Below are 27,860 nucleotides of genomic sequence, written 5' to 3'. Positions count from 1 at the left end.
TGCTATTGCAATTCTTAAACTAACCAACCAAAGCAATTGAAACTCTTCGGAAAGGACAATTAACTAACCCAGTCAAATCATTTCAATTCACAACTTTCTGATAGGAAACATTCTTCAGTGAGTGCGTCTCTGAACTCAGAGAAGTAAGGATTCCAATCCTGAATAGAATTCTCCGAAGCCGCCTAACCAACTGCTTATAAGATGTAACAACAATATCTTTCCCTAAATCATTATCTGAAATTTGTCCTAATCAAACCAAGAAAAACTCCATTGCCTTTTATCGGAGCCTCACTACAACTACAATACTGAGCTAAAACATTAATTGCATAAATCACCATGAAGATGGAATAAATAGACTAAATGGATGTCAAAATCGCATCCGGCATCTTTCCCCCTTTTTCAACTTCTCTTTTAGCCTACATTCATTATTAGTATATTTTAGTGAGCCGTTGGGCTTGTACGTCAGTATTGGGTAGATAGATTTGGGGAATGAATTTGGTTATAGCATCGCACTCCATTGTGTCTTGCCTCGCAACCGCAGTAACTTTGATCTCTCATTTTGCTGTACCACGCTCTGGCAAGATTGTGATGATCGGTATGCGATGCTTCTTGATCGGATCAGGGGCTCGGGGTTGTTGACGGTGGCGTCGAAAACCAGGTTGAGCCCCGGGAAAAATAACATTTGTTACCGGCCTTAAATGTATTACGAAAATCACAACAAAATATTATTTCTTTTATTTTTCCTCTGGCCCTGGGAATTGACCCCGGGCCCTGGACTGTATCCCCCTGATCCCTTGGTATATGCTATATCTTGGGGCGTGGTTGTGCGGACGGATGGCAATGTTTCTAGCTATTTTACTGTTAGCTATTCTGGTCAGCATTAGTTTCCATTCTTACTTTTTTTTACTAACAAACAGAAAGAAAACCTGTGGAATATTCATTGCCAACATTAGTTCTACCAGCACGTACTGTATAATTTGCTTGGTTCGGTCTCAACGAAAAACAGGTCAGGTCACTTGAAATTGTTTGCTTTTAGTAGTTCCATCGAGGGATTTCTCTTTCATATTTAGTAGTTGGCCCGGCGTTCTCAATTGCTTACCAAATGACACTGTGCTCTAGTTTTGCGATGACTAGTTTCACGAAATCAAATGGTCGCATTTGGTTAACGTAGGCCTAGATCTAGTAATAATGTTCGCGGACTTCTCGCCCATGATGTGGTGGAGCATTGACGAATTGTGGCTTTGATCTCGTGGGGAAGGGGGAATGGGAACTTATATAGGTGGATGAGGACTTAGGTAAAGCGCAACTTAATCCAGGGGAACTTCGCCAAGCCCTAAGTCATGGTCTAGAAAAAGGTTTTCCCAAATTGTGGTGTTACGTTCATTGCCATGTATGTGACAGTAAGAACAAACTCATCAAGTTAGTCAGTAATTTGAAACTTCAGTGATGCAGTGTTTACTATGTCTGAAGAAATAGGTTTCCTGCTAGTTCAGTGTATGCTCTGTCTTGAGCCATTATGCTGAAGACTTTTTTGTAAAAATTAAAATCAGTCAACTCATTTCTTGAAGTACTTGTCCACTTAAAGTTAAACATGGAATGCTTCAAAAGTTCATTGGTATTGTTTCATACTTTAACCTACTCATCTACATCAAGGTCAGTGCCAATTTCCTCTTCCTATTCTACAGGCATACAACTGCAATTCTATTTAATTTTCATCTCCGGGAGCCTAGTTGGATTTAACATTTGATATTTGCTCTGTTTTGACATTTCCTTTGTCCACCTTGAATCCCTACAGTTATTTTAGGGAGATGACTAAGTGGGATCTACAATGGAGTGTGTCTGACCCAGACACATTTGTTGCCTTTTCAACTGATAAAGTTGAAATCAACTTCCACCGTTTGACCACAAAAGATGAGGTTTCTGCTGGTGTTGTTCCTTGGCAGCAAAAGCAAGCGACAAAAGGCGAACTTTACTTGAGGAGTAAAGCAGACCTACAGAGTGTGAAGGTAAATTTAAGTTGAAGGTGTACTAGTTTAGTTTAGGGTCATAGCTAAATGACAGTTCAAGGACTTCTGACATCTTTAATATATATTTTATGGTATTTCATTCAAAATGCACAAACTTCAGAACTGTTATGAAAACTTTAATCACTAAATTATTCTGTGCTAGATTAAATCTGTGCAAAATCTTTTCTTTTTAATTTTGTGGTGGGTCTTTAATGTTGTGGTTGGTCTTTAATGTTGTGGTTGAGTGGATAAAGATGGTTACATCTGAAGTCCAGCATCTAAGATGCCCTGGATGTAATATCTAATAATAAGGGTGTTTGAAAATTAATATTTAGGACCTTAAAATCTTTACTGTAATTCTTTTTAAATTTGGAAAATAAGAAGAGCATAAAAGTTTTATTGTTCTCTTAAGTTGTTCACTTTCATCACTCTGACCAAACCATGCAATATTTGCTGTAAACATAATTAAAAACCCACAAAATAACTCAGAAAATTTTCTATGTGTCCATGACCATTTGGCTGCAAATAATAAGTAACAAATTAATCCAGGATAGAAAATCCTCTGATTATTTGCTTTATTTGAAAACCTACAACATTAAAGCTTAACTTTAACATTCTTTGTGCAAAATTGGTAGGCTAACATATTGATTTTTTACAGTATTATATTGTACAGGACCTTTTATTTTCTTTCCACTTTAGAGAAGGGTATCACCAATTCAGTAAAATGCAACTTTAAGGAACATCCCTCTTTCATATCGTTTGTTTTCTTCAGTGCTTTGCTCTCTGCCCCAATCCAAACTCTGACAATATCCTCGCTCTTGGATTATCCACCGGGAAAGTGGTCCTATCGGCTTTCAACTCTGATCCATCGCTGGACAAGACAGAACTCGTTGGCTGCGAAATCAATCCGAAGCACACGAAACAATGCAACAGTGTTACCTGGAACAAGACTGAACACAAACTGGTTTGTACACAATCTTTAAGACATGTATGTATGTCTCTTGCTTATCTAAAGTTTTGCAACTGTTAACATATTAAAAAAATGTCATTGCAGGAACATTTGTTGCTCATATGCAAAGGACTTCCTTGAGGTGCTGACTTGATGGTGCTCTCACAAAGAGAGAGTACAGCATTACATCCAGCATAATTGTGTATTAAACCTATGGAAATGCCTACCGTTGTCTCACTGTTACCTACAGTTTCCTGTTATTTTTGGAGTGCCAGCCATAAATATGATTTTCCTTGTCTAGTTGATTTCATATTTCAATTTGACTGGTTTCTAGGGCAGTAAGAAAGTATTGCACCATTTAATAACTCTTACACAGTCTAGTATTAGTGTTAGCTCAACAGCAGACAATCTAGCAAATTTTGGTTGTGTGTACTTAATCAATTTTCCATTTACAATCCATTCTAGATTCCAACAAAAATATTTTCAGCTCAGTTATCCAGGACATCATTCACTCTTGTTGTAGCCAGATGCATTTACAAAATAATCAACAACAAAAATTTGAAATATTCATATCTTCACAAAATATAAGCCTAATGTGTTTTTTTGACCTACTGTAAGGATGCCAGAAACTTCCAACAATTTTGCTCAGCTAAACAATGGCATAATGGCATATCCCATTCATGCAAATTATATGAAGAATGAAGTAAACAAATCTCTGTTCTGTCTGCGTTTGTATTGCAGCTTGCAGTGAGTTATGATCGACACAGGCCTGATCAGTGTCTAGCAGTTTATGATGTATATAATTCTGGTAAGCATATTTCACATGTTTTTTATTCAGCCTTAAAGGAACATATTTGCCAGTGCTTCCAATGTAGAACAAAAATAAAAAATGTACTAGAGGTATTATGGTGGGTGGGGGGTGGGGGTGGGGGGAGTGATTCAGATAGGAATCACCTGGAAGTAATCACTGGGACACATATATTATGCCAGTGAAATAACACTTGAAAGAAAAATGTCTCTCATTATTAAAACCCTTTTTTAATCGTTCATGATAAGTAAACACATGTGAAAAATTGATACTTGTTCTCGAGAAATGTATACTTGTGACTATTTGTAAGTCATTTTGAGGTATTAAAGTGAATCACCTTAATTTATGTCATCATATATACTCTATTGAAGACGTTTCTTTACGTAACTCACGCCTGAAAAAATTGTTTTAAATGTTTCCAATCATTCATTAGTTTTTTTTTCGATCTCTACTGTCAGTAACCCATAGAATTGGAAAAGGCCAGGCGTCTGAAAGAGCAAGACCTGTCGCTGAATTTGGTGAGTGTTGCAGATTCTACAACGAAATAGGGAGAAAGGACTAAAACATATTCTAGGTCTAATGAGTGTACGGTGCACATCAAAAGCATCTGTTTGATTCTCTGACTACAGTGTGCGAGATCAAATTAAAATGAAGTCCAAATTGGGTCAGTGCCAGTAATTCTTCTGACTGAATTTAAGGCACAAGAAAATTTGAACAGCTCAAAAGTCTCTTATCCGGCACGAACATGGGGGGGGGTGTCCTTAATTCAGTCACCACAATGCTACCTCAAAGTGCAACATGTTTTGTCTCTAGTTTTGCTGGAAAATTGTTGAAATAGCGTGGCACTGTTTCATGTAACTATATTATCTCTATGTTCAAATTGTGGCAAAATTGTTCGAGTCACTTTAATCACTTTTAAAAATTTAGTGACACGTGTAATTACTCGTTTCAACACTGATATAGATTTTATCATTTTTGCACGTGAGAGTGTGATACTAAATGAAGAATTTTTTTTTAAGACCTGAAAGTTTTTCATCTTGCAGGAACACAGGCGGATGTGGTAAATTCAGTCACATGGCTACCTCAGAGTGCAACATGCTTAGTCGCTGGCTTTGCTGGAAAATTGTTGAAAAAGCTTGACATAAGAGGTCAGTATTCTTTGAAATTGGAGATGTGAGTGTGTCCTTTGTTAGACATTTAATCGTTCGGAATGCTAGACAGCTTGGGATGAACCACTTCTGTGAGATGGTGTCATTTTCACCCTCTTTATCTCTTAAAGACATTCACAATGATATTTACTTTGCTATAATATTACCTGTCTACTCACCCTTATGACACTCTTCCTATCTAATAGCTTCACAGCTTGAAAACGCTTGGTCAGGACATGTGTTCACAGATTTTTGACCTGAAGGTTGCCTCCTTAAATGTTCCACTTCACACACACTTCTCACACGGACCTTGGATTCCTCACATTCAAACAACGAGGATAATGATTGCACTCTTCTGACCTTCTTAAGAGTTTTGCATCCATCGTGGTGGCGCCAGTCATGGCATCCTGATGTCACAGGCTGCTCTTTTCCTTCCTATCGAAATGGTCAACAACAACTCCATTTACAGGCTAACTATGGTTATGAACAGAAAAGAGTGCCTGTTTCGAAGCCCTGCATTTTCCATCAAGGACAAGTTTCTTCCTTCTGTCCCAAATTGTCTGGTTGTTTTTTTTCTCACCATCTGTTTGGTTAAAGAAACTGAAATCATATATTCGTGAAACATTATCATAGAAACCAGATTTTGTTATCTCATTCTGTAGATCCCGCCAGTTCTAGAAACGTCACCTCCACGAAAGGTGTGCACGGATTAGTGGCCGACCCGTTGTTTGAACATCAACTTGCCTCATATTTTGAAGAACAGATTTACATTTGGGATCTCAGGAATTTTGATAAACCAGTGAGTACTTATTAATTTTTCTGAAAAAGTTTTGTTGTTTAAAGAGCAAAGGAATATTTGGGCTAGGTCTGTCAGGTTTTGAACCAGGGGATCCTGAAGTCCTGTGCTATCCAACTGTGAATTGCTGCAAATTCCAATCGACCATGCCTTTCTCTCTTTAGTGTTGTAATAAGTCATTACTTGAGTTATTGCCATGTTGTAATGTGTCACGACTCAGGTCTCCACAGTGTTGTCATGGTTTCAGTGACAAGAACAAGACCAGAGGAAGCCTAAATATGTATGACATCCGATCGAGCCACTTCTGCTAGAATTTTTAATGTTTTTCTTTTTGTTGTTGTTATTTATGGTATCCATTGTTCATTTCCCTTATAGGTATAGTCTTTTCCATTATCGACTCCCCCCGGTACCCGGTTCTTTATTTGATGCAAAGCAAAAAAGATAATTAAATTGATAATTCATGAATAAATAAATCAATCAATCCATACACGCCCCTGGGTGGAACAGTGATGCAATTAAAGTTGTTTCTGAGTAAACATAAAACTACTGTTGTGTTTGGCACTTTACATCCAAGCGATTTGAATGTTAAACTTTGCTCCATTTGAAATTCCATCAACAGGTTCTGTCGGTGAAGGAGGTACGACCGGTTGGAAAGCTAGAGTGGAATCCTACTCGTAAAGGAGTCTTGATGTCTCTACCCAAGGAGAGCTCTGTAATTAAGGTTTACAAGTTAGAACATGTAGGTAGGTGGTATTGTACTCACTCCAATGGCAAGCCAGACTTTCTCAGTGTGTGAGGATGGGGTGGGGATTGGGTAGGGTGGGGTGGGGGATGGCATGGGGTGGGCAATGGGGTGGGGATGGCATGGGGTGGGGGATGGCATGGGGTGGGGGATCAGATGGGAGGTGGGGAGTAAAGTATTGTTACATATTCATTATATGCTGGTGCGTGCAGCATACTAATTATTTGTACCTTGTTATGATCAAAATATATATGCTTGTGGCTTAGTCTTATACCCCAAAAATTTTAAAAATCTACATCACTTCAAAAAAAATTATTAATAATAATAATAGTCACATGTCTACTGGTAATGAAAAGTTCTGAAGACATGAAAGAAACAGCTCAATTTTTTTTTTTTTTTGTAAACGCTACATACAACAGTCAATTTTTCATTGCATATGGGGAAAAAGAATGTCAACGTTTCGAACCAAAATTTAGCAAATTTCTGATCGTAGGACAAAATGTAGAACTAATGAAAAAGTGCAGATTTTTGGAGATGGTAGTCTTCCAGGTAGTTGTCATAGCGATGGAAATGTGTCATTCTTCTTTCCATATTTATAAAGTTGTATAATCTATGGAATTATAAAGCTGTTGTCATGGAAACTATATGTATCACAATTTCTCGGTTCCCTTGTTTTTGCAGCCAGTGAGATGGAGTACACAGAACGATTAATTCAACGTAAGTGAAGAGATCATTTGGTTATCGAAGGAATGTCTGCATCTTTTGAATTTGAATAAAATTTCATGTAATATGCTTTCTCTGTATATATCCAGTGTACCTAATCTCTCTAGATGTACAACAGCATGATGAAATGTATTTTTTTATAAATCTTGTTAGGGAGAATACAAAGTTGTGCTTCTGTTTGTTCCTGCTGATGCAATTTTTTGGCAACTATTTCTAAATTGGTTGGTTTGTGCCTTTCTCTCATGTGTGTCTATATTAATTCAGTTTTTATTTTATTGTCTATTTTGTAGATGCATTTATAGTTAAAGATATGTTTCTTCACATTAGTATTGTTTTTCTTTCACTCTTCCTTTTTAAAATAATAAAAATCAGCAGTTATGTTAACGACGCTTAATGCGACCACAAATGTGGGCGAAACCTGCAAGGGCTTATGGATTTACAACTTTCACGTTGTGTGGCTTCCAAATTCAACATTTTTAACTCAAATTTTCTCTCATTCAGCTCTTAGCAGTCAGGCTGTCAGTAATTTTGCTATGCACCCTTCTAAGGAGAACAACATGGTTGTTGTGTCTCCGACTGGAACTTTAAAAGAGTTTACAGTTCAGGATATTATATCTGTGGTGAGTAAATACTTGTTCTAAACCAGAAAGATCCGTCATAGTGATTGAGTTATAGTTACTATACAAAATACCATCAAATAACTTCAACAATAACAGAAACGACCAAATTGTGGTTGTCATTGTGGGTGAAGAGGAGGGGGATAGCGATTTTGGTAATTCCTTACATTCCTGGTATTTATTGATGTTCCAAATTTTTTTGGGTCACTCCCAATTTTTACATTTGTCATCTTGGCGACCCCTCCGTTGGAGGATGTTGTGGCCCCCACCCAGAAGGGGGGTCACAGGAAAGATGTATCCCCTTCTCCATTAGATATCCCCATATGATTAAGGGTCCTTAGATACAAAGTGGTGTAATACGTTGCAACTTTTTTAGTAAACTACGTTCAAGATTTTTCCACATTTTTGCCCCACAAATATTGTAATTTTGTTTTCCGATTTTTTTTGCCGATTCTCCAAATTTTTATATGGGCTATTCTACAATAGGATTGTGACCCCCAGATTGCATACTAGTCCTCTGCATAACCGGCTTGATGTTATTTACAAGCATCTTTGTTTTTTCTATCCCTCTTTTTCTTTCTTCATGCTGTATTTCTCTTGACATGAGAATGTTCTCTATGATTTACCTTCACACAGAGCCTGAGTCCCCATTCTGCCTGTAGCTTAGCGTCTAGTCGCAATCTCTTGCATTGTCCATCGCTGGAGGAGTTTACGCCAGGACTAGAGGACGACATTTCCCTCGTCATGAAGAAGAGAGCGCTGCAGGGTTACGGTATCCAGGTATAAGAGTCTGTAATTTCAAATTTCAACGTTTCATTCAACATTGGCAAAATGGTTGAAACCAGCTTGTTTTATTTGTGACATAAAGTCTCCCACTTTGCAGATCCATTAGTAGGAACTGCATCGTTAGTTGATGTAATAATGTCACAACAGGTCTCAGGGGCAGAGGAACCAGTGTGAGGGATCACATAAGGGTTTCTTTGCAAAGAAAATTTCTAGAGTAAGTCCTGTTTTTTCTGTGTGTCAGAAAATTGCTATGAGAGAACGAAAAACATCTAACAATGCAGCACTTTCGGGACCATTACCTTGTAGGACCCCCACAAAGGCCCTAACAAGGCTTCCCCAGCCAATAGGTGTCCCACCAGCCATTAATAAGTGCCCCCCTTTAAAAGAAAGCAGAAATAACCTTCATCTCTAGATCTATGTATGAGTGCTCTAGAGAGCCTGTTACTAAAAAGAGCTTAACCAAGGCCTAGCCTATATTTGCATTAACAAATCGGAACATTGTTATTTCCATTGAATATTATATTTCTACTTATTAATCCTTTGTGTAAGAAAAAGGACATCATGGTCTCAAGTAACATTGTATTAGTGACGTGAGGAATTCCGTCGGGGAGCTTTAAAGCATCTATGTCATTTTAGGTACAATCAGATGCCTTTAAGACACTTCAGGGAGCTTTTTAAAATCCTCTATATTGCTGTGAATGACATAAGTTAACAATACAATATGTTAATATTTGTGACTTTTAGGTCATAACTTTTAATGGTTTTGGTCATGGTGTGTAAAAATATCTTCAAACTGGTCAAGAAAGCTTGATTGATGCTATTGGCATCTCATAAAAACATTCTTTTTCTTCACAAAAGTTTTGCTTCATTTTGTTCTCGTCTACAGAAACCGTTGGCTGAGAATGTTCCGTTTCTACGTGAACAAGATACGATGTTGAGAAAATTGTGGAATTGGATGAACTATATCCTTACTCAGATGGACATTTGTAGTAATTGGGACAAGATAGACTGGATCGGAACGAGAGGGGTATTGGGAAGGGGTGGGGTGCGGGGGGTGAAGGGGGTACAAGGTCTCATTTTGGTTGTGTGGGGCTTGGATCGTCATCCATGTGGGACTTCCATGCAACATAGTACAAATCACTGCACACTGAATAGTGTCTAAGACAAGAGCTCCTGGAGAATTCTGTTCATATTCTTGTTTCTACCAATCTTTACTGAGAAGATTCAAAGTTGCATGGAAGTATGTCATGAATGTCTAGCCTGTGACTACGTACCAGACCACCTCAGCCCTTATAATTTTTCAAGGCTCTGGCTACTCTTCTTCATATTATCATTATTATTAATGATTTTATTCTTTTTATTTTGTTGGTCTACCATTTTATTTTCTTGTTTATTCAACTCTCCTGTTTTCACTCGTCGATTGCATCTACTAAAACAAAAAAATGGTCGACGATTTTAAAGGGCACGTCCTCTCACAAAGAAAACAAAGTTCATTCGCACACTTAAACAAAACAACAACAACAAGTAACAAATCACAATGTAATCATGAAATCGTGTAATCACACAAATGAAAATATTAAAGCGCACATCCTCTCATGAAGAAAACGATGCTCATCCACACCCTTATACAAAACAACAAAAACAACAAGTAACAAATCAAATTGTAATCAGAATGTAATCATGAAAACGTGTAATCACAATGTAATCACACAAATGAAAATATTAAAGCGCACATCCTCTCATGAAGAAAACGATGCTCATCCACACCCTTAAACAAAACAACATAAACAACAACAAGTAACAAATCACAATGTAATCATGTAATCACAATGTAATCATGAAATCGTGTAATCACACAAATGAAAATATTAAAGCGCACATCCTCTCATGAAGAAAACGATGCTCATCCACACCCTTATACAAAACAACAAAAACAACAAGTAACAAATCAAATTGTAATCAGAATGTAATCATGAAAACGTGTAATCACAATGTAATCACACAAATGAAAATATTAAAGCGCACATCCTCTCATGAAGAAAACGATGCTCATCCACACCCTTATACAAAACAACAAAAACAACAAGTAACAAATCAAATTGTAATCAGAATGTAATCATGAAAACGTGTAATCACAATGTAATCACACAAATGAAAATATTAAAGCGCACATCCTCTCATGAAGAAAACGATGCTCATCCACACCCTTATACAAAACAACAAAAACAACAAGTAACAAATCAAATTGTAATCAGAATGTAATCATGAAAACGTGTAATCACAATGTAATCACACAAATGAAAATATTAAAGCGCACATCCTCTCATGAAGAAAACGATGCTCATCCACACCCTTAAACAAAACAACAAAAACAACAAGTAACAAATCAAATTGTAATCAGAATGTAATCATGAAAACGTGTAATCACAATGTAATCACACAAATGAAAATATTAAAGCGCACATCCTCTCATGAAGAAAACGATGCTCATCCACACCCTTAAACAAAACAACATAAACAACAACAAGTAACAAATCACAATGTAATCATGTAATCACAATGTAATCATGAAATCGTGTAATCACACAAATGAAAATATTAAAGCGCACATCCTCTCATGAAGAAAACGATGCTCATCCACACCCTTATACAAAACAACAACAACAACAAGTAACAAATTACAATGTAATCACAAATGTAATCACAAGTAATCATGTAATCACAAAAATGAAAATATTAATCTTTGACTGCCGGACCAGACACTTATGAGAACCATGAGGAAGGAGGAGAAGACACTCCAAAATATGCGGGGATCTGAGTTCTACGGTATCAGAGCCGTTATTAAGGGCGATGTCAACATACAGGAGGACGGAAGAGAAGTGAACGTGGTAGAAACCGTCAGTTGGGACTGTTGCGAAGACATCGAATCCAAGGTATACAGAAGCAAAGAGAGGTGAGTGGAGATAAATTGAAATATATTCTCCCCTCGTAATTTTTGTGAGATTTATTTTGAAGGTACATAGGTATGAAGATATTTTTTGAATTGCACTTCGTAAGGTACATTTCATTTACATTTCCATATTCCAAAATAATGAAAAGATGATAGCATAAATTGAGTTCGAAATCACCAAAATATTGCATACAGTTATGTGTAATATACTAAAGTCAATTATTACATCATGGTTTTTATTAATGTGCAAGGAGCTAATTAAACAGAAAACTGACTGCAGTAAAAAAAAATTATTGTAATTGTAAATCCTTTAATCGGAAAATTTTGATCGATGAATATATGTAATCCAAAAATATGACAAAATGAAATATTTAAGTGAAATCTGTATTTCAAATCAGTCAACTCTATATTTACTTAGTTAATCCAGTAATCATATATAATGATGTAACCAGTCATTCATTTAATCATAAAATCCTGTAATCACAAAATCTTGTAACACGAACAGTGGTAATAACTAATTCCTGTTCCCAATTAATCTTGCAATCACTAAGTTCTGAAATCACTAAACTTTGAAATCACTTAATCCTCTAACCAGTCAGTCATGCAATCACAAAATATGTATTCAATCACTTGTGTAATCCCAAAGTGCTGAGAAAACCCTGTAACCAGTTAGTCTTGTAATCACTAAATCCTGTAGTCATATATCCTGTAATCATCAAATCACATCAGCATTGAAATCCTATAGTCATTGACCTATAGTGTCATACAGGATTACAGGTTTCTTCCATTTCCATTACAGATCTCTGGCATTGAAGATGTGTCGATGGCCAACGTTTGCAGATGAGGTAGCGTTGAAGGAACTTATTGAAAGGTAGGTATTATGGGAACTTATAGGACTATATGATAGTGAGGGATATGCAACCAAGAAAAACCACAAAAAAAACCATAAAAACACAAATAAGGAGATACTAGCTTTCCTTCGGATTTGGAAGTTTCATCAACGTTTAAGGCATTGAAGACTCGCCCCAAACCGCGTGCCGCCCTGTGAAAAAGTTAACTTTCCGTTGCTTGCAAGTGAAGTTTTTTTTCTTATTGCTACAAAGTGTAGACAGTAATGAAACGTGATACCTTGTTCTTTTATCTGGACCTGAGATCAGGGAGTTCCATAACAACTCCCTGCTGAGATGTCCATCGCTGCTATGTACACTCTGTTATAGGTATTGACCGTAGCTGCATGTAGTGACTGAACACTACTGAAGCTGTGTGTGTATTTTCTGGGATCGATGATGGTTTCTAACACTTCTGTTACACTTCAGTCGAAACTAAGTCAGATTACCGGCATGAGACGTTTCTTTGTGCGCGAGTCTTCACACCCTTTAATTGACAGTGTAACCATTCGTTACATGATTTTGATGTAACTTCTCTGTATCAATTTAATAACCAGTTAGGTAATATTGTTTGTAACGTGTGATACACAAATTATTAACAGTGGGGGCTGGGATGTCATGCTTTAGGTAATTTTTATTAAAGCACCAAATAACCAATACACCAATTAATTGTGGCGGTGTTTATAATCTCATCTCTTCTCTGCAGAATTGAACAGTACGGAAACTACGAACGAGCTGCCTGTGTCGCCGTCTTTCACCTCAGGATCAGACTCGCCATCGAAATACTCAACAAGGGAGCAAAGTGGGGACCGGGTGAGTGGCATTGCACGTTACATTTCCACTGTCTTTTCCAAACAAAATTTTACTCATATTACATCGTGATCCACAGGGGGAGGAAGCTTCCAAAAAGTGGGGGGAGCAACATCAAAGGGGCACTTTCCCATTCCACAACCACCACTCGTTATGCTATAAATCGATACACACCGGCCATATCACTTAAATATATATGATGTGTTATAGTACGCTATCAATACTATTATGGTGCAGGTACGTGACTCTATTTAAAATTAACAAAGGCTTAAGATATCCAAAAGACAGTTCTTCATCAAAGGGGCACATTTTACTTACCAGTAGGGCACATTTGCTATTTTGGAAAAAAGTGGGGGTGGGCACTAGCCCCAAGTGCCCCCCTCCCTGGCTCCTACCCCCCTGATTATCCATTATGCAGCGGTCACTTTAACAGATTCTGGGGCTAGTGGATGGTTACATGTTCTTAATTCTTTTGTTTGCACATTTTATGCAACAAATCCAAAGGTGTGATCACTTGCTAAACAGTGTGCAGGGTACATGTGTCTTCTTATATAACAGTAAGGTGACCAGACGCCCCGATTTTTGAGGACAGTCCACGATTCCACCGTTTCGTCCCCGATGAGCAAGCGTCCACGAAAAGGTCCTCGATTTAACAAGACGTCTCCGAAGTTTTAATATACGACATTTTATTCACAACAGATGTAGAAACGTTGCATAATCTACCTTACTGACTGTTATACTTTAATTGCACGTCCTAAAAAACCATAGATGTACATTATTACTTGCGCTGACGATCGCAGAGATCGAATCAAGATACTACTATAATGTAGGGTAGGCCTATCCTACTATATATGCAGAGTATTGTACAACTGTGACAGTGTTTCCTACAACATAGAAGTTGTGTTACTCCTGTGCTGACCTATAGGCCTACTCTTGATTATACCGACGTGTCTATGCTCTAACACACAAGCTCTTTTTTGCTCAATTGGATCGAGAGACCCCTTCCCGGCTGCACATTCCATCTTTAAAACTTTGTCCCAGATTCCTAGTTGAAAAATATGGTCACCTTATATAACAGGCACATGGAAAATAGGATGTTTAACCTTTGCATACAAAGGTTGCACTAGGAAACATGAAGAATACTGTTATTCTTGAAGTTATGAAATATATGAAAACATAAAACACTTGTTTGCATGTTGCATTTATTAAAGTTTCTCAACCAAGAGTGATTAAATTGATATATTTTCTTTTTAACCTTCAGGCACCAACAGTGCACATTTGAATGCAGTTGCCATGGCTTTAGCAGGACTGAACAGAAGTAGAAGTTCCCTGTGGTGCGAAATGGTGAGCTCTCTCAGCCGACAACTGGATAATCCGTATCTGAGGGCGATGTTTACTTTCATGACATCCACAGATGCCACTAGTTACGATGGAGTTCTTGTAAGTTATTTACCACAATAAAGATTATATGTTTTTTCCGAACTTGTACAGCTTAACTTTCTTAACCTCTTTTCTTTTCCACCAAAATTGCACAATTAACCAGTATTTAGCCCCAAATAGTTAATGATGATGAAAGTTTTAGTAATGTTTTCTGTTGTGCAGAGTAAGCTAGGCTAAGTATCTCTACTAGCAAATTGTGGTAGGTTTAGGCTTTAGTTTGATATTGCTCCTTACAAGTTACAGACCTTTCTCAAGACTTTAAATATCAGTTTTGGTAGGTTTCTGCCAAGGCTGATATTTGCTATATTTAAATACAACGTCTTTCTTAAACACTTTATATTTCTGTGGTGACCTTTCTTGTGTTTTCATTTGTAAAGGATGTTTACATAAACAATTTTCATTTTTTTTTTTTCTCTCTATAGAAAGAGGCTGAGATGCAAATTGAAGACCGAATAGGCTTTGCCTGCCTTTATCTGAACGACCAACATTTGAGTGAATATTTAGAACAGCTATCCACTAGCATCATACGAAATGGTAATCTGGCAGGTGTGCTGGTCACCGGCTTGACTAAAGGTAGTGGCTTGGAACTACTGCAGAGTTATCTGGATCATGTGAGTGCAACAAAAACTATATATGTAAATAAATAATTAAATATCATAATTTGATAGCCTATTCATTATAACCAGTTTGTGAAAGTTTAAACGAAACAGTTCATTTGTAAATTTATTTTTGTCTTGCAAACCAGGAAACAAAGTCATGGTTAAAATATGCCTAGAATTCATGCATAGCATTCTCCAGATATTTCTGGTTGAAATTGTTGTACAGAAAAGGAACTTTGTATGCAAGCAAGTGTAACATCATAGATGCACATTGATGCAAAATATGTTTTGTTTTTTTTCTTTATTTTTCAATTTTCATTCTCCTCTTTGACCTGCGACAAGTTAGAGTTAAAACTTTCACTATTTATGAAGCTTATAAACTACCAATAAACATGGGTGTATTCGTATTTTGCTGCATCGTGCTTTTAAAGTTGAAAATGTTTTTAAAACTTTTATGATAGTTGTGCATCTGTGGAATCAAACTTGTTTGCTTCAAGTTCAAACATGTACATTTTCCAAGAAACATCTCTCAAAAGCAGCAAGCACACAAAAAAAGATAAAAAAAAAACATCAATCATTTCTACAATTTCATAAAAGTTTAAATGCCTAAAAAATATGAAATAAGATCATCAATATCTTCAAAAGTTGATGACAGTGATAAACGTCAGGTTCGATTGTTATGTGTAGAGTAGGCTAGGCCTGTACATCTGCTGTAAAAGTGTGGTAGGTCCAATGTGTTGTACAGTGTTTTTATCTTCATATTTTATTTTTTTTCATTCCTGTAAGTGTACCTGATGCTGCACATATTAAATATGTAAAACCAAACAGATTTAGGAAAATGGTCTTATAGTACAATTGCTCTTAGGTGACCCAATTATGCTATCCTAAAATTTGATTTTTTTATTTTTTATTTTATTTTTTTATTTTTTATTATTATTATTACTATTATTTTTTTATTATTATTATTTTTTATGCCATGTTTTTAGACATGCGATGTGCAATCGGTCAGCTGTGTGGTGTTGCATGCATCAGAACTCATCAGGGACAAGAAAGTGGAGCAATGGATGCAAATATATCGGAGACTACTCGATACGTGGAGACTCTGGCATCAGAGGTAGGGTAAACATTAAGGGCGGTGGAACCGGGGGGGCACGTGCCCCCCACTTTTCCTCAGGTTAAAAATGTGCCCTTTTTCTACATAAAAATTGTACTCTTGATCACCTTATTAGGTCAGCGATATTTCAGTAAGAGATCTCGATGCCCCCCCAGATTAAAAGTGCTTCCGCCGCCCTTGGTTAACATCATAGGCGTAGGAGGCAAGGGGGCTGCAGTCCCCCCAACCAAAAATGTTTGTGAAAATGCGGGCAATATGCTGAGAATTTTTCGGGCAAATAATTTAACAATGTGTTTTTCAATGGTTAAACTTATATTATTATGATCATTAGTATTGTAACGACTTCCCCAATAATTATAACCAATATGGAATGGTAATAACACGGAAAATGATCGTATGTTATTGGCATGCAATGTAATAACCGATGCATGCCTATACGATATGCACCTTAACATGTTGGACGTGCGTGGAGCGTGCGAAAAATTTTGTTATATTTTTTTCAGGCAAGTCGTTACAGCCCCCCCAAATCAAATTGGGCTCCTACGCCTCTGGTTAACAAACATCTTGATTCCTCTCTTGAAATATTCTCTTATTCAGTCTTACCCAAACGTATAGGTTTATTTACAGAATAAAATATATAAAAAAATGTCTGGATAGTTAGGTAGCTATGACAAAGTTGCAATAAATAAAGTGGAAAAACTTTTTTGATGGTGGTTAAGCCATTTGGCCATTTGAGAATTTGAGCACAGCAAGGTTAATTGCAAACTTAACAAAACAGTTCTTCTACAATTCTCATCTTACGAGGGCATATAACAAGCAACTTATCGTTACAAGTATTTTAGTGTGGGTACCCTCCAAAATCAATCCCCCCCTTCCCCCCACCCCCACAAGTCACAGGAAATGTTACAATTATTAATCAGTAAGCATATGATGAAAGAAGGTTAAGCTCCACCTTGAACTCCTGGAAATTCCATTTTTCCTTTCCGAAAAATGAACCGGAAGAATGCATACGACTATTCACAATAACATTGTCGTCTACTGTTTTTTCTTCTTCCTCAGAGCCAAATTTGACATGTTTCTCCATGCCATCGACTCTCGTAAGAAAGTCCCAGAACAGACGTACGTTCATTGTCATTTCTGCTCCAGTCCAGTCTCTCCCTCTCTCCTCTCCTCGAGATCAATCCAAAGCGGAGGCTCGCACATGAGGTTCGGTGGCCGGGGCCAGTCCACGTTGAAGGTGACTCGTTCGTTTTCTTTCCGATCAATTGAATGTGCGGTACCGATCAATCAAATGTGCGGTACCGATCAATCGAATGTGCGTTACTGATCAATCGAATGTTCGGTATCGATCAAACGAATATGCGATACAGATCGATCGAATGTGCGATACCGTGAAACAAATGTACCGTACCGATCAAACAAATGTGCGGTACCTATCAATCGAATGTGCGGTACCGATCAATCAAATGTTCGTTACCGATTAATCGAATGTGAGGTACTGATTACACCAAAACCTTGGGTTGTCCGAAGCACGTAGCGACCCGAGGGTCTTACCCGTACAGGTGAAATCTAATAAGTCCCAATACCCATGTAAAGTGCTGTTTGGTATCGTATTACCCCGATCATAGTATGACTCACACAATATAAAGTATAGCATAGACAAAATGTACTGCATTATTGAATAAGAAGGTCTTGATAATGCAGGTTTTACTTTCTTATTTCGAAAAACCTGTAATGTATATTTAATTTGATTTTGAAGATAATTAAAATTTGTCTAAAGCAATGCAACCATTTTTTTTATTCATCTTAAATTTTTCCCTTTAATCCTGTTTCAGCCAAAGGCCTGTTATGTTTGCAGGAAGCCACTCCCCCGGTGCTCTCTATGTCAAATGAATATGGGCACTACTTCAGGAACCTCAAAGCTTTTACCTCAAAGGAATAAATCAAGCAAGGCATTGCAGAGCAGTACAGGGGGAGGTAAGAGGGTCACCTGCCTTTGTTCATGAGGGATATTTGTATATTTTTGAGTATTTAGTTAAGTTTATTCATGTCAAGTTAAGCTTAGGTCATACTTAGGATAAGGAATGCAATTCATATTTCATTATTTCATGTCATATTTGTAGGAGATTACCTTTGTAGCAATTGTGAATGTCCCTCCTAGAGTATATTTGCCCGAGAGATGTCTTTAACAAGTGTAAAGCATCTTCGATGAGATCATACATTAGGCTAGTTGTGTATTTACTACTTAATGCTGAAAAGCAGAGGATATAGTTTTGTATGAAATAACAAAGGGACAGCAGAAAGTATCACTTGTAGAGGTCTTAAATGTACCAGTTACTATAGAGGTGAATAAATCCCAAGCTTTTCACTAGAACATCCCCCGGATAAATACTCTCTGGGGGGAGTGGGGGGAGATTCTACCATCTCACTCCAGCCTACATATTTCTTCTCCTTAGATTACCTCTCCCTTTCCTTATCCCGAGTCTGCCATTTAATCCCCCCACCCCCTTTCCCCTTACACCTGATGGTTGAGAGTTTACTCCGACATCCAACCACATTCTCAAATAACCAAGCGAAGGCAAAATCTTCCTCTTCAACACCATGGCAACCAAGCTGGCACAAACAAGTTGTTTTAATAATTAGATAATGGAATAAGAAAATCAAGTCACCCATTTCCAAATTTCATCACAGACCGGAAATGATTATTTGGTCGTTTCCTTCGTTTGGTACAGTACAGGTATAATACAATTTGAATCAAAGTGCTCCTTTTTCTGTTTTGTCTGCTTATTTTGGTTGTTGACCAATCCACATTTCTCTTTTTCAAAAAAAGGTCTGAAGACAGTTCTCTTTAATAAGGCCTTCAAGTAATCCAATTTTTTCTCTTTTCTCTCTTGTTGCTGTTTCTGTTTATTTGTATGTTTTAGTTTTTCCTTGTAAAGCGCCATAGAATATCGTTTCATGTATGGCACTATATAAATGCCCTATTATTATTTTCTTGCAGGAGATAATGCGGTGAAGGCCAGCTTTGATGTATGGTTCACCTGGTGTCAGTCGTGTAGACATGGTGGACATGGCTGTCACCTTCGGGATTGGTTCAGGTAAGTGGCGATCGTACGATAGGCAACCCATTCAGGACATGTTTTTTTTTACACACAGTACTGTCATGTGACAGCTCAACAGATTTGTAGGAACAGTAGAATCGGTAGTGATAGCCTGTTTGTATTACATAAAGTGGCAGCATCATAGGGGGTCATGTGGAGGGAGAGGGAATTGGTGCCCCAATCTTGATGCTCCCCTCTCCCCCCCCCCACTCCCCCTCCCTCCATATGCAGATGTGACCGAATTGCTAAACAAATCCTCAAAAAGTTGAGCAGCTTTTTTATTTTTAAAAATCAAAGTGGTTTCAATCTTTTATAACTATCTACGGGAAAATGAGCTTTTCAAAATGTAAACGCTTATATTTACCCTGCTCTTTATTCAGGAGCTTTTCGTGCTCAGCCTAAGTCTCTCCAGGATTTTTGACCAGTTTTTTTCTTTTTTTCCCGCCTTTTCTTTTGCAGCACACATTCCGAATGTCCTGTCACTGGATGTGTATGTAAGTGTATGCAGCTAGACACGGTGGGAGCGTTTCCCGCACTAGACTCCATGGACACTTGAAGGGGGGGGGGGGTTAGCCGTGTTATCCTAACTCTTTGCATTGTAACGGAACTAATACAACCAGACAAGAAAAGAGATGTTCCATCGGCTTCTTGGGAATTGCAGTAACCATGAGATGGAGGAACACAAACGAAAAACAATCACCGGAAACTTTGCAATCATGAAATGTAAATATCGATGGCTTTCAACTGCTGGAAAACAGAGGGAATAGAACAGATAAAATGTGTTGCCTTGACTGGACGTAGCAAACACTAAAATTAAGACGGCTCTGAACTTGCTTGATGGACAGAATCGTCTTCTAGCTTCACTTCCAAATTTGTTTCTGTTTATGACCAATTTCCTTCGTTCTGCGGACACCAGACACTGGTTGACCGATGTCACAGAGTATTGCCTTGACCAGACATAAGCAAATGCTACGGGATACAACGGTTTATTCCTGCAGTGACAAAACTCATTCCCAGGAGGTTTATCTCGACCAGACTAGCAATGCGAGAGGTTTAAGGAGAGCGGTCCTTCGTCAAATTTTAGAGGCAAAAAAAGTTCAAACTTTGGATTGACGTTATCTTTGCATTCAGCTGACTTTAACATCGGTTATGTTTCTCAGTGAGGTTGGATGAAGCTGTTCAGTGTCCATAGACCTATTTCAATGAATGTGTGCTTCAAGTGTTCCTCCTATTGTCAAGTGTCATGTGGTTAAGTGCTTTTTGCTCTGAATTGTGTAACTCAAAAGAGTATAAAAGTTTCTTAAAATATTTACATCTTTCGGTTATGGGTAATTTTGTATTATTCCTCACATAGGATATAAAAACTACCTCGACTCATATCGTATTGAAGGAAAATGAACTGAGACGAAGTCTGCAAGAGAAAGCTTCTATACAAAGATTGGAGCCATTGTATATTCCCATTTTCATTTTGGAAGTTACCTATTGTATCGGTTGTAAAAGATTTCTGTATTTTAAATGGGATTAAATCTGTCATGCAACTATATTAACAAATACAAGAGTACTGCTATTGAATTTCTTTTAACATTTTTGTTGGACCCACCAAAAGGATCTGAAATATTAAATAACGTTTGATATTCCTGTGAATTATGTCATCAAAAATCTTGGTTTGAGGCTCACTTTTGGATATCAATTTGTAACGGATTACTGTGTGCAATAACAGAATATTTCAAGGGCTACTTGGGGGTCAGCAGAGGTGTGACGTGAGTTAAACAACGTTGTTGTACAAACCCTGCCCCCTCTCCAAAATAATTGAAAGGTTGTTATTAGTGCAGCCAAGCCTTGGTACCTACCAATTGATATAATTTATGGTTTATATATACCTCAGAATCAACATGAGAGTTAGATTCCACCCCTTCCCTATCCTACCCCCAAGGCCAAACCCTCTACTTTATGAAATCCTGGGTGCATCCCTGCAGAACAAGTGTAGGTTGTCCTTCATAAACAGAGGTACACAGGTATACAAACTGACCTCAAAACTTGGCTCAGGTTTACCAGTGTGCAAAAATTGTATGTATGGATAGGTGGCAGTATTACAATATTGCTTAAAACACTCTCATGAAATTGGTGAAAGTATCTATAAAACTGAAAAGCTGAAGCAGTATATAATATCAATATTTCAGTACAAGTTATTAAATTTAAATGAAAGTATAACCTAGTATAGTAATGTTCTGTGACTTTGTCTTTTCATACTTAAAGAAACCACAACTCTCTTGGGAATTTTATTCTATTAGGGTATGTAAATATGTATTAAATCTCACAAATTAAAAATTTCATAAAGATGTGGTCACACAAAAATAAATGGATTACAAACAATGAGAGTATGTCTCCTTGTATTTCCATGCAAGCAGTACATTATATATTTACATCATGAATTATGAATGATCTGGGGGGAAACTGCATGCTGGGATATAATATGCTGCATAGCAACCACTGACTAACATGCAAGTCACATGACCCAACCTTTCAGGCTCAATTGCAATCGTTATACGAAAGATGATCTCATTTCTACCCTTACATTGAATTTTTACATTGGGTATAATGATGCGGGTAAATAAATTCTGTGCAAAATTTCTGTTTTGAAACAGAATGTGGCCCATTTCCAGAAATGGATTTAAATTTAGTGAAATCACTAAGTTCTGAAGATGAACTTTTTCATCCATACCTCTAGCTGTTCTGTCAGCTTACAGAAAACAGACTTTCTCAAGAGAATGGAGAATGTCAAAGAGCCACAGAATAGCTCTGCATGTCCTACTAGAAATATGTCCTACTAAATACCAGGAGCTATGTAATATGGAGCCCATCAATGGAGTCGTACACATGGCAACATGTTTCAATCAGACTCCAAGCATCTATTTCATTCAGACTACGCATCCAGACTACAATTCTGCCTTACCCCCTCTAAACCCCTTTCCTCAACCCCACTCCCTTTCCCAGCTTTACAAAAAACTGAAGCAATTAGTGCTCTAAAATGTTAACTTCTGCATTATTTATCTACAGCCATCATTGATTGAAAATTATCGATGAACTTACACCATATATTACAAAACCATTCACAAAATCGAAAGTGAGTGCACGAAATGAAACCTGCATATAGAATTGTCAGGATCCAACGGGCTCGATTGAAAGCATAGTACACTTCCATCAATGTCAGAACCGCTAATCCTGCTCACACACAAAATGTTGCAGGGATGACTTAAGGACTGCAAGAAACTGCATTCCAAGCTAGATGGTACAGTGAACATAAGCAACTATTCATATTTCCTTGCCTGTTGCTGCAAAATTCCATATACATTAGCCTTCAAGTCTGGTAGAAGAGCTGTAATGTGACAATATATCACTATAAATTCAGAGTACAACAAAATAATTCGGTTGATGGACAAATGCTTGCTGTGTAGACATTGTAAAACTTGGTGACTATATTATTACTACTCTACAATAGCTGGTCGTCGAATGACCAAGTTTCTCGTGGCTATTTCAAGGCTTTATCGTAGTCCGGCATGTAAACACTGTGTGTCTTCCACAGTCCAAATATGCCGACTATCAGTTTCGGCAAAATTTACTCCTCGTCACGAGGATGACTTTTCAGACTGGTTTTTGAAGGGAATCAGGCGTCCATGGTATCTTGGGATTGGCTGTCTGCGTCTGAAATACCAACTTTATAGAACTCTGGAAACTGATGTGACAAGTTGACAGCTTCATTGTACAGATTCACATCTGGAAACAAAATATAAACAAACATAATTTATCAGATGGTGGGGTGATCTTGAGTAGCAATCTGCTATGGCGACTTGAGATTTTTATCGACCTTTCTCACAAGAGGGTGACATGTCAAACGAGAAAACTGTACAGTACAACGGTAAATATTTCAAAATCATCAATTTTGTCTCTCTGGTAACCAGAATCAGTCAGTTTCGGCAATGAATGCCTTAAAACGACAAAATCAGAGGTTGATAAACTTATGGAGGGAGGGGGGGGGGAGAGGGTTAGGAAAGGGGTGATGTCAAATTTGGTTATACATTCTTTTTGAAACAATATAGTCAATAAGGACTTTTATGCTACATAAGGTGAACATGACTTAACTTTTCTCTATCAGAAGAAGCACTAGTTGGAGTTTTGCTTAACAAGAGAACAGCAATTCTGTTAAGGTACAGTAGCTTTTCCATACCACTACTGCCACTCACCAAATTCGACATCGCCGAGAATCCGATGAACGAGGGCCTGTATTTGATGATGGTTACTCCCGACCTCTCCTACCACCTCAATCATCCCCTCCAACTCTTTTTCAGGCTACAGAAAAGGGAAATATATACGTATCGGTTCAAACTGAATGAGACATAACACACAGTAATATTCACATAAATTTAGGATATGTGCTATGGTTAGTCAGTGATGCTAAGGACACAAATGTTCCTTAAATCTCTCCCTATCTTTCTGATTGTGCTCTGTGTTTTGGGCCTATCTTGCAACTATGTGATGTCATGAATGGGTCTGCCAGAATGAAATAGATGGATACTTCTTAAAGGTCTCTCAGTCAAAAAAAAAGCTCAAAATTAATTTCCCAAAACATCACACATGTATGTATTAGTGTACACTGTATAATTCCACAAAAAAAGGTGAAATTATGTTTGAAAAAATTATTCTCAAAATACAAAAGTAATGCTTCCCTCTTTCACTACTAGGATTCCACTCATTTTCACAGAGGCTGCGTGTATTAACATTGCATTCGAAATAGTGGTTACAAACTACAGCGTTTTATCAGTGGAACACAGAAAGTAACCATATATCACCACACTGCCTACAAACGGGTCACAGAGGAAACAAAGATGGAAAATTGATTCTAGAGTGCTCTTCAAAACATTTTTATGGTTCAGTCACTTCAAAGAAGTGGAGTAACAAGACCAGGAAAGAGAACATGAAGTTTGCTTTTCCCTTTTGGGTTTAATCCACAACATCATTCCCCTCCCCATATCCTCTCCCCACCCCCCCCCCCAAGTCTAGACAATCTCCCCTTCTTGGTATCACCTACCTTCTTGTCCAAAAAGACCTCTACATCCGTGCCATCGCAAAGCGTCATAGAAAAGGATGATCCGTTGTCCTAAAATGTTTGAAAACAAAAGTTATATTTATATAGGACCCACTGAGTCATGGAGTAATATCATATTGAACTATTTAGTCTTCTTTTGTCACAAACTTGTTATTGAACTTGTTTTCCCCAGCTCAATTGAATTTCCTGAAAACTGTTAAGTAACTCATGAATTTGTTCCATAGTTTGTAAAAGTAAAAAGAAAAAAAAACATACCTTCTAAAATTTGAAATGCATATTAATTGCACCCTTTCACCTGCGTGTAATTATTATAAACCAAAATAAAATTTACCCAAAACTAGATCCCCCCTCCCAATATAACTGTTTATAATATTTAACATTATAATTTGACCAATAAATTAAATTTGAACTGCCAGTTACTTGTTAGGATGACATAATTTGCTTTCTTTCAAAATTCACAGAAACTAGTCTTGAATCTTGAGGCTATGAGGCTGGTAACATGTTCAACCACCTCAAGTTCAAACTCTGCTCTGGATAAAAACCAGACCGAGTGCTATTGTCTAGTGAATAAATACAGTGGCATTACTGAAGCTATGAAGTCATGAAACCTAACAGCTGGTAGTTAGTCATGACTTCGAGCAATGGCTAGGCTAAAGTACAATGGGGTTCCATCCTTTCGATCTAGGAACAGGTCAACAGTTTCTTCCATCTGAAATGGTCTTCCAAATTGTTTAGTAGAAATCTCAAATGGTCTAAAAACTGTTAATTTTATAGCCATCCCATGTGAAGTGTAAGTAATATTAAGCCATTGGACTTTTTCACACATGCCCAAGTGGCTGCTCAATGTCGTAAAATATAACTGCCCTATCAGGCCAATTAACAATATATCCGATTATGATTCATATTCTATATTAGAAAATACAGAAGTTCTACTACAATTTATTTTACATAAATTGTGTGATATATATATAATATACTATAAATACTATATAAATACTATATAATACTATATAGTACTGTACATAACAGTGTCATAGTGCTTACCACTTTTAATTTGCCCAATGCACAAACGACTTGTCCTTTATAGTTACTGAGGAGTGCACCGTTGATCCTGGGCTTTGCTGATGAATCCATCACTTTTGTTCCTTGTAATGTTTTTTTTGCAAAAGAAACAAAAGCCTGTTTTATAACAAAGTGGATTTTGTTAGCATAAAACTGTCTTCTAATCTGTTGATGAAAGAAAGAGATGAAAAAAAACTTAAATATTTGAAAGCATATGGTATATATATGTAACTCATTGATGGTTTAAATTTATACACAATTGGGTGAAAATTGATTTAGAAACCACCATTACCTTTTTGCATTTCAACATGTTGTGCATTTGCAGGAAAGGGTTACAGGTCACGAGAACATAACTATTACTAGGCCCCGCGAGACCGAAACTATTACTAGGCCTATAAAACTGGTAAGACAAATATTACTACCAGTAATGTTACGTTGATAAAGCGCGTAATTAAAGAGAATTTACAGCCAGTTCTTTTCATAGTGGATACCAGTGACTTGCACAAGGGGCTGGGGCGGCTTGCATTGATACCAGGCCTCCATCAGTCGCGTAACCAGGGGGGTTGCAAGGGGCAAAAGCCCCCGCTCTCAAAGTCTCGCCCCCCTGCTGCCCCAAATGAAATTTTAGAATAGAATATAACTTAATAATTTGATATAGCGATACCTTATTTTAAACAATGTTAATAGCCCCCTTGTCAATCTCTTTGACCCCCTCTTAAGCCCCTCTAATGAAAAAGTCTAGTTACGATCGATGGACTATCCATAGACCATCGGTCTCGCGGACCATCGACTCGCGGAAATTCGGTCACACGGACCTTCGGTCTCGTGGAATTCAAATGCTGTTCAAGATATAACTGGGCAGAGTGACAAGTAACGATAATCAATTAAGTTGTCACTTATTTACTATAGCTTTGGTGCCAGTAGTGCTTATATAGTCAAGAGTCTGGGTTTACATGCGTTCCCAATTAAAACATGGGGAATTAACAGAACATGATCATCCTTGAAACAATATAAAAATTATGTGATACATTCACTAACTGGATTCAAATTGTTTTTGGTTACGTAAATAAGCAAGGGTACTCATGCAGATTGCTTTCAAAGGCTGACAATTACGAACTTGACATTTGTCAAATTCAATGGTCCCGGTCAAAGGTCCCGCAAAACAGCAATATTGAGTGTTTTATTGATGACCTACCAATTTAAATGAAATAGTAGCTGCAATTTGTCCCCCTTAAGAATATTGATCTCAATCATTTTCATGTTGTTCAGTCTGACTCAAGGTTGCATATTGGCCTTTGCGATGGCAAAGCCGTGCTAATTTTTTTAGCAATGAAAATGCAAAAATTTGAGAAATCACAGAGTTCCTACTGGGTTAATTGTCACAAAATCACAGAAAATTTATGCCTTTTTCACCTGCCACGGCCGCCATATTGGGTGGTTGCATCACAGGAAAATGGACAAAAGGTATAACCCAAAGGCGACAGCCTAGTTGCCTAGTTGCATATGCAATAGTCTAACATTTTTCCTTGGCCTATTGGTTAGGTTAGGCCTTAATATTAATATTTACTAGCATAACCGAACTCAGTTACTCCAGTACTAAGTTCTACTACTAGTACTAGCCTACTGCTACTACGTTAATAATAATACTATTACTAGTGGTCTCTCGGCTATATATCAGTTTGGAAATAGTCAGTTATCAAGTTTGACAAGCGCAAAGTAATAAACGACTGGCTCCTGCACCTAACTTGTACCGATTTTGGACTGAATATTTTTCTGATCAATGAAGCACCGCTGGAATACACTTTTTATAGGTTTCTTCAATATTCTCGCAAGGCCTGGACACTGTATTGAATAAATCTCAACCGCTGAGTTTGATTCCCTTCCCGCCAAATAACTCGCACGAGTGTGGAAGAGCCTAGCTGTTATGAAAGTAAGATAATATCCTTTATATTCAATTAAAACTTATATGTCACATCTAGGTTAATAATTTCCTAAGTTTTCATTAATTACATACATCAAATTTCGAAAAACTTCAAAGGCTTTTTCTTACATATGTCAGACGTTATCTGTGTATGATAACTAATAATTCGATCACATGAGCACTCTGTTCAATTTCTATGATGACCACTGAAACGTGATTTTAGTTCAGTGCGCATGACACTCACAGACTAGTGTAATTTCTGTGTTCGGGAATTCCCTTGTTAGTAACGTCATCTGG

The 27,860-nt window shown here is 37.4% G+C and overlaps 2 protein-coding genes across 5 annotated transcripts; one reads left to right on the top strand and one right to left on the bottom strand.

Annotated features, from left to right (window-relative positions):
- Window positions 1–848: 848 nt before the first annotated feature.
- Window positions 849–22,707, top strand: LOC139959169 (GATOR2 complex protein MIOS-B-like). The gene is made up of 22 exons (XM_071956768.1): window positions 849–1,006; window positions 1,796–2,006; window positions 2,779–2,970; window positions 3,697–3,763; window positions 4,222–4,281; window positions 4,807–4,911; window positions 5,574–5,710; window positions 6,327–6,450; window positions 7,131–7,166; window positions 7,674–7,792; window positions 8,426–8,569; window positions 9,462–9,602; window positions 11,335–11,528; window positions 12,325–12,396; window positions 13,119–13,225; window positions 14,484–14,662; window positions 15,085–15,273; window positions 16,248–16,375; window positions 17,435–17,612; window positions 18,211–18,352; window positions 19,377–19,473; window positions 19,936–22,707. The coding sequence occupies exons 2-22, from the start codon at window positions 1,809–1,811 to the stop codon at window positions 20,030–20,032; spliced, it is 2,706 nt and encodes a 901-aa protein (XP_071812869.1). The 5' UTR covers window positions 849–1,006; window positions 1,796–1,808; the 3' UTR covers window positions 20,033–22,707.
- LOC139958886 (replication protein A 14 kDa subunit-like) lies at window positions 21,850–27,769 on the bottom strand. Of its 4 annotated transcripts, none has more exons than XM_071956301.1 (5): window positions 27,693–27,769; window positions 25,625–25,807; window positions 24,563–24,631; window positions 23,718–23,823; window positions 21,850–23,250 (listed from the first exon to the last, which is right to left on the bottom strand). In XM_071956301.1, exons 2-5 carry the CDS (start codon window positions 25,712–25,714, stop codon window positions 23,141–23,143), a joined length of 375 nt encoding a protein of 124 aa, XP_071812402.1. In that variant the 5' UTR covers window positions 25,715–25,807; window positions 27,693–27,769; the 3' UTR covers window positions 21,850–23,140. The 4 variants fall into 4 exon arrangements, with proteins under 4 accessions (XP_071812402.1, XP_071812400.1, XP_071812399.1 ...); XM_071956299.1 differs by lacking the exon at window positions 27,693–27,769 and adding an exon at window positions 27,394–27,549; XM_071956298.1 differs by lacking the exon at window positions 27,693–27,769 and adding an exon at window positions 27,383–27,542.
- Window positions 27,770–27,860: the final 91 nt, after the last annotated feature.

Source organism: Apostichopus japonicus, chromosome 18, assembly GCF_037975245.1.
Source record: "Apostichopus japonicus isolate 1M-3 chromosome 18, ASM3797524v1, whole genome shotgun sequence".
NCBI lineage: Eukaryota > Metazoa > Echinodermata > Holothuroidea > Aspidochirotida > Stichopodidae > Apostichopus > Apostichopus japonicus.
This window is presented reverse-complemented; position numbering and strand designations above follow the sequence as displayed.

Bases quoted from the DNA above. Each gene is read 5' to 3' on its own strand.
- LOC139958886 (XM_071956301.1), bottom strand. From the start codon at position 25,714: ATGGATTCATCAGCAAAGCCCAGGATCAACGGTGCACTCCTCAGTAAC. The intron at 24,632-25,624 runs GTAAGCACTATG...CAAACATTTTAG, and splicing joins CATTGGGCAAATTAAAAGTG to GACAACGGATCATCCTTTTC. The intron at 23,824-24,562 runs GTAGGTGATACC...CCTTTTCTGTAG, and splicing joins AGGTCTTTTTGGACAAGAAG to CCTGAAAAAGAGTTGGAGGG.
- LOC139959169 (XM_071956768.1), top strand. From the start codon at position 1,809: ATGACTAAGTGGGATCTACAATGGAGTGTGTCTGACCCAGACACATTT. The intron at 4,282-4,806 runs GTGAGTGTTGCA...TTCATCTTGCAG, and splicing joins AAGACCTGTCGCTGAATTTG to GAACACAGGCGGATGTGGTA. The intron at 15,274-16,247 runs GTGAGTGCAACA...CCATGTTTTTAG, and splicing joins TGCAGAGTTATCTGGATCAT to ACATGCGATGTGCAATCGGT.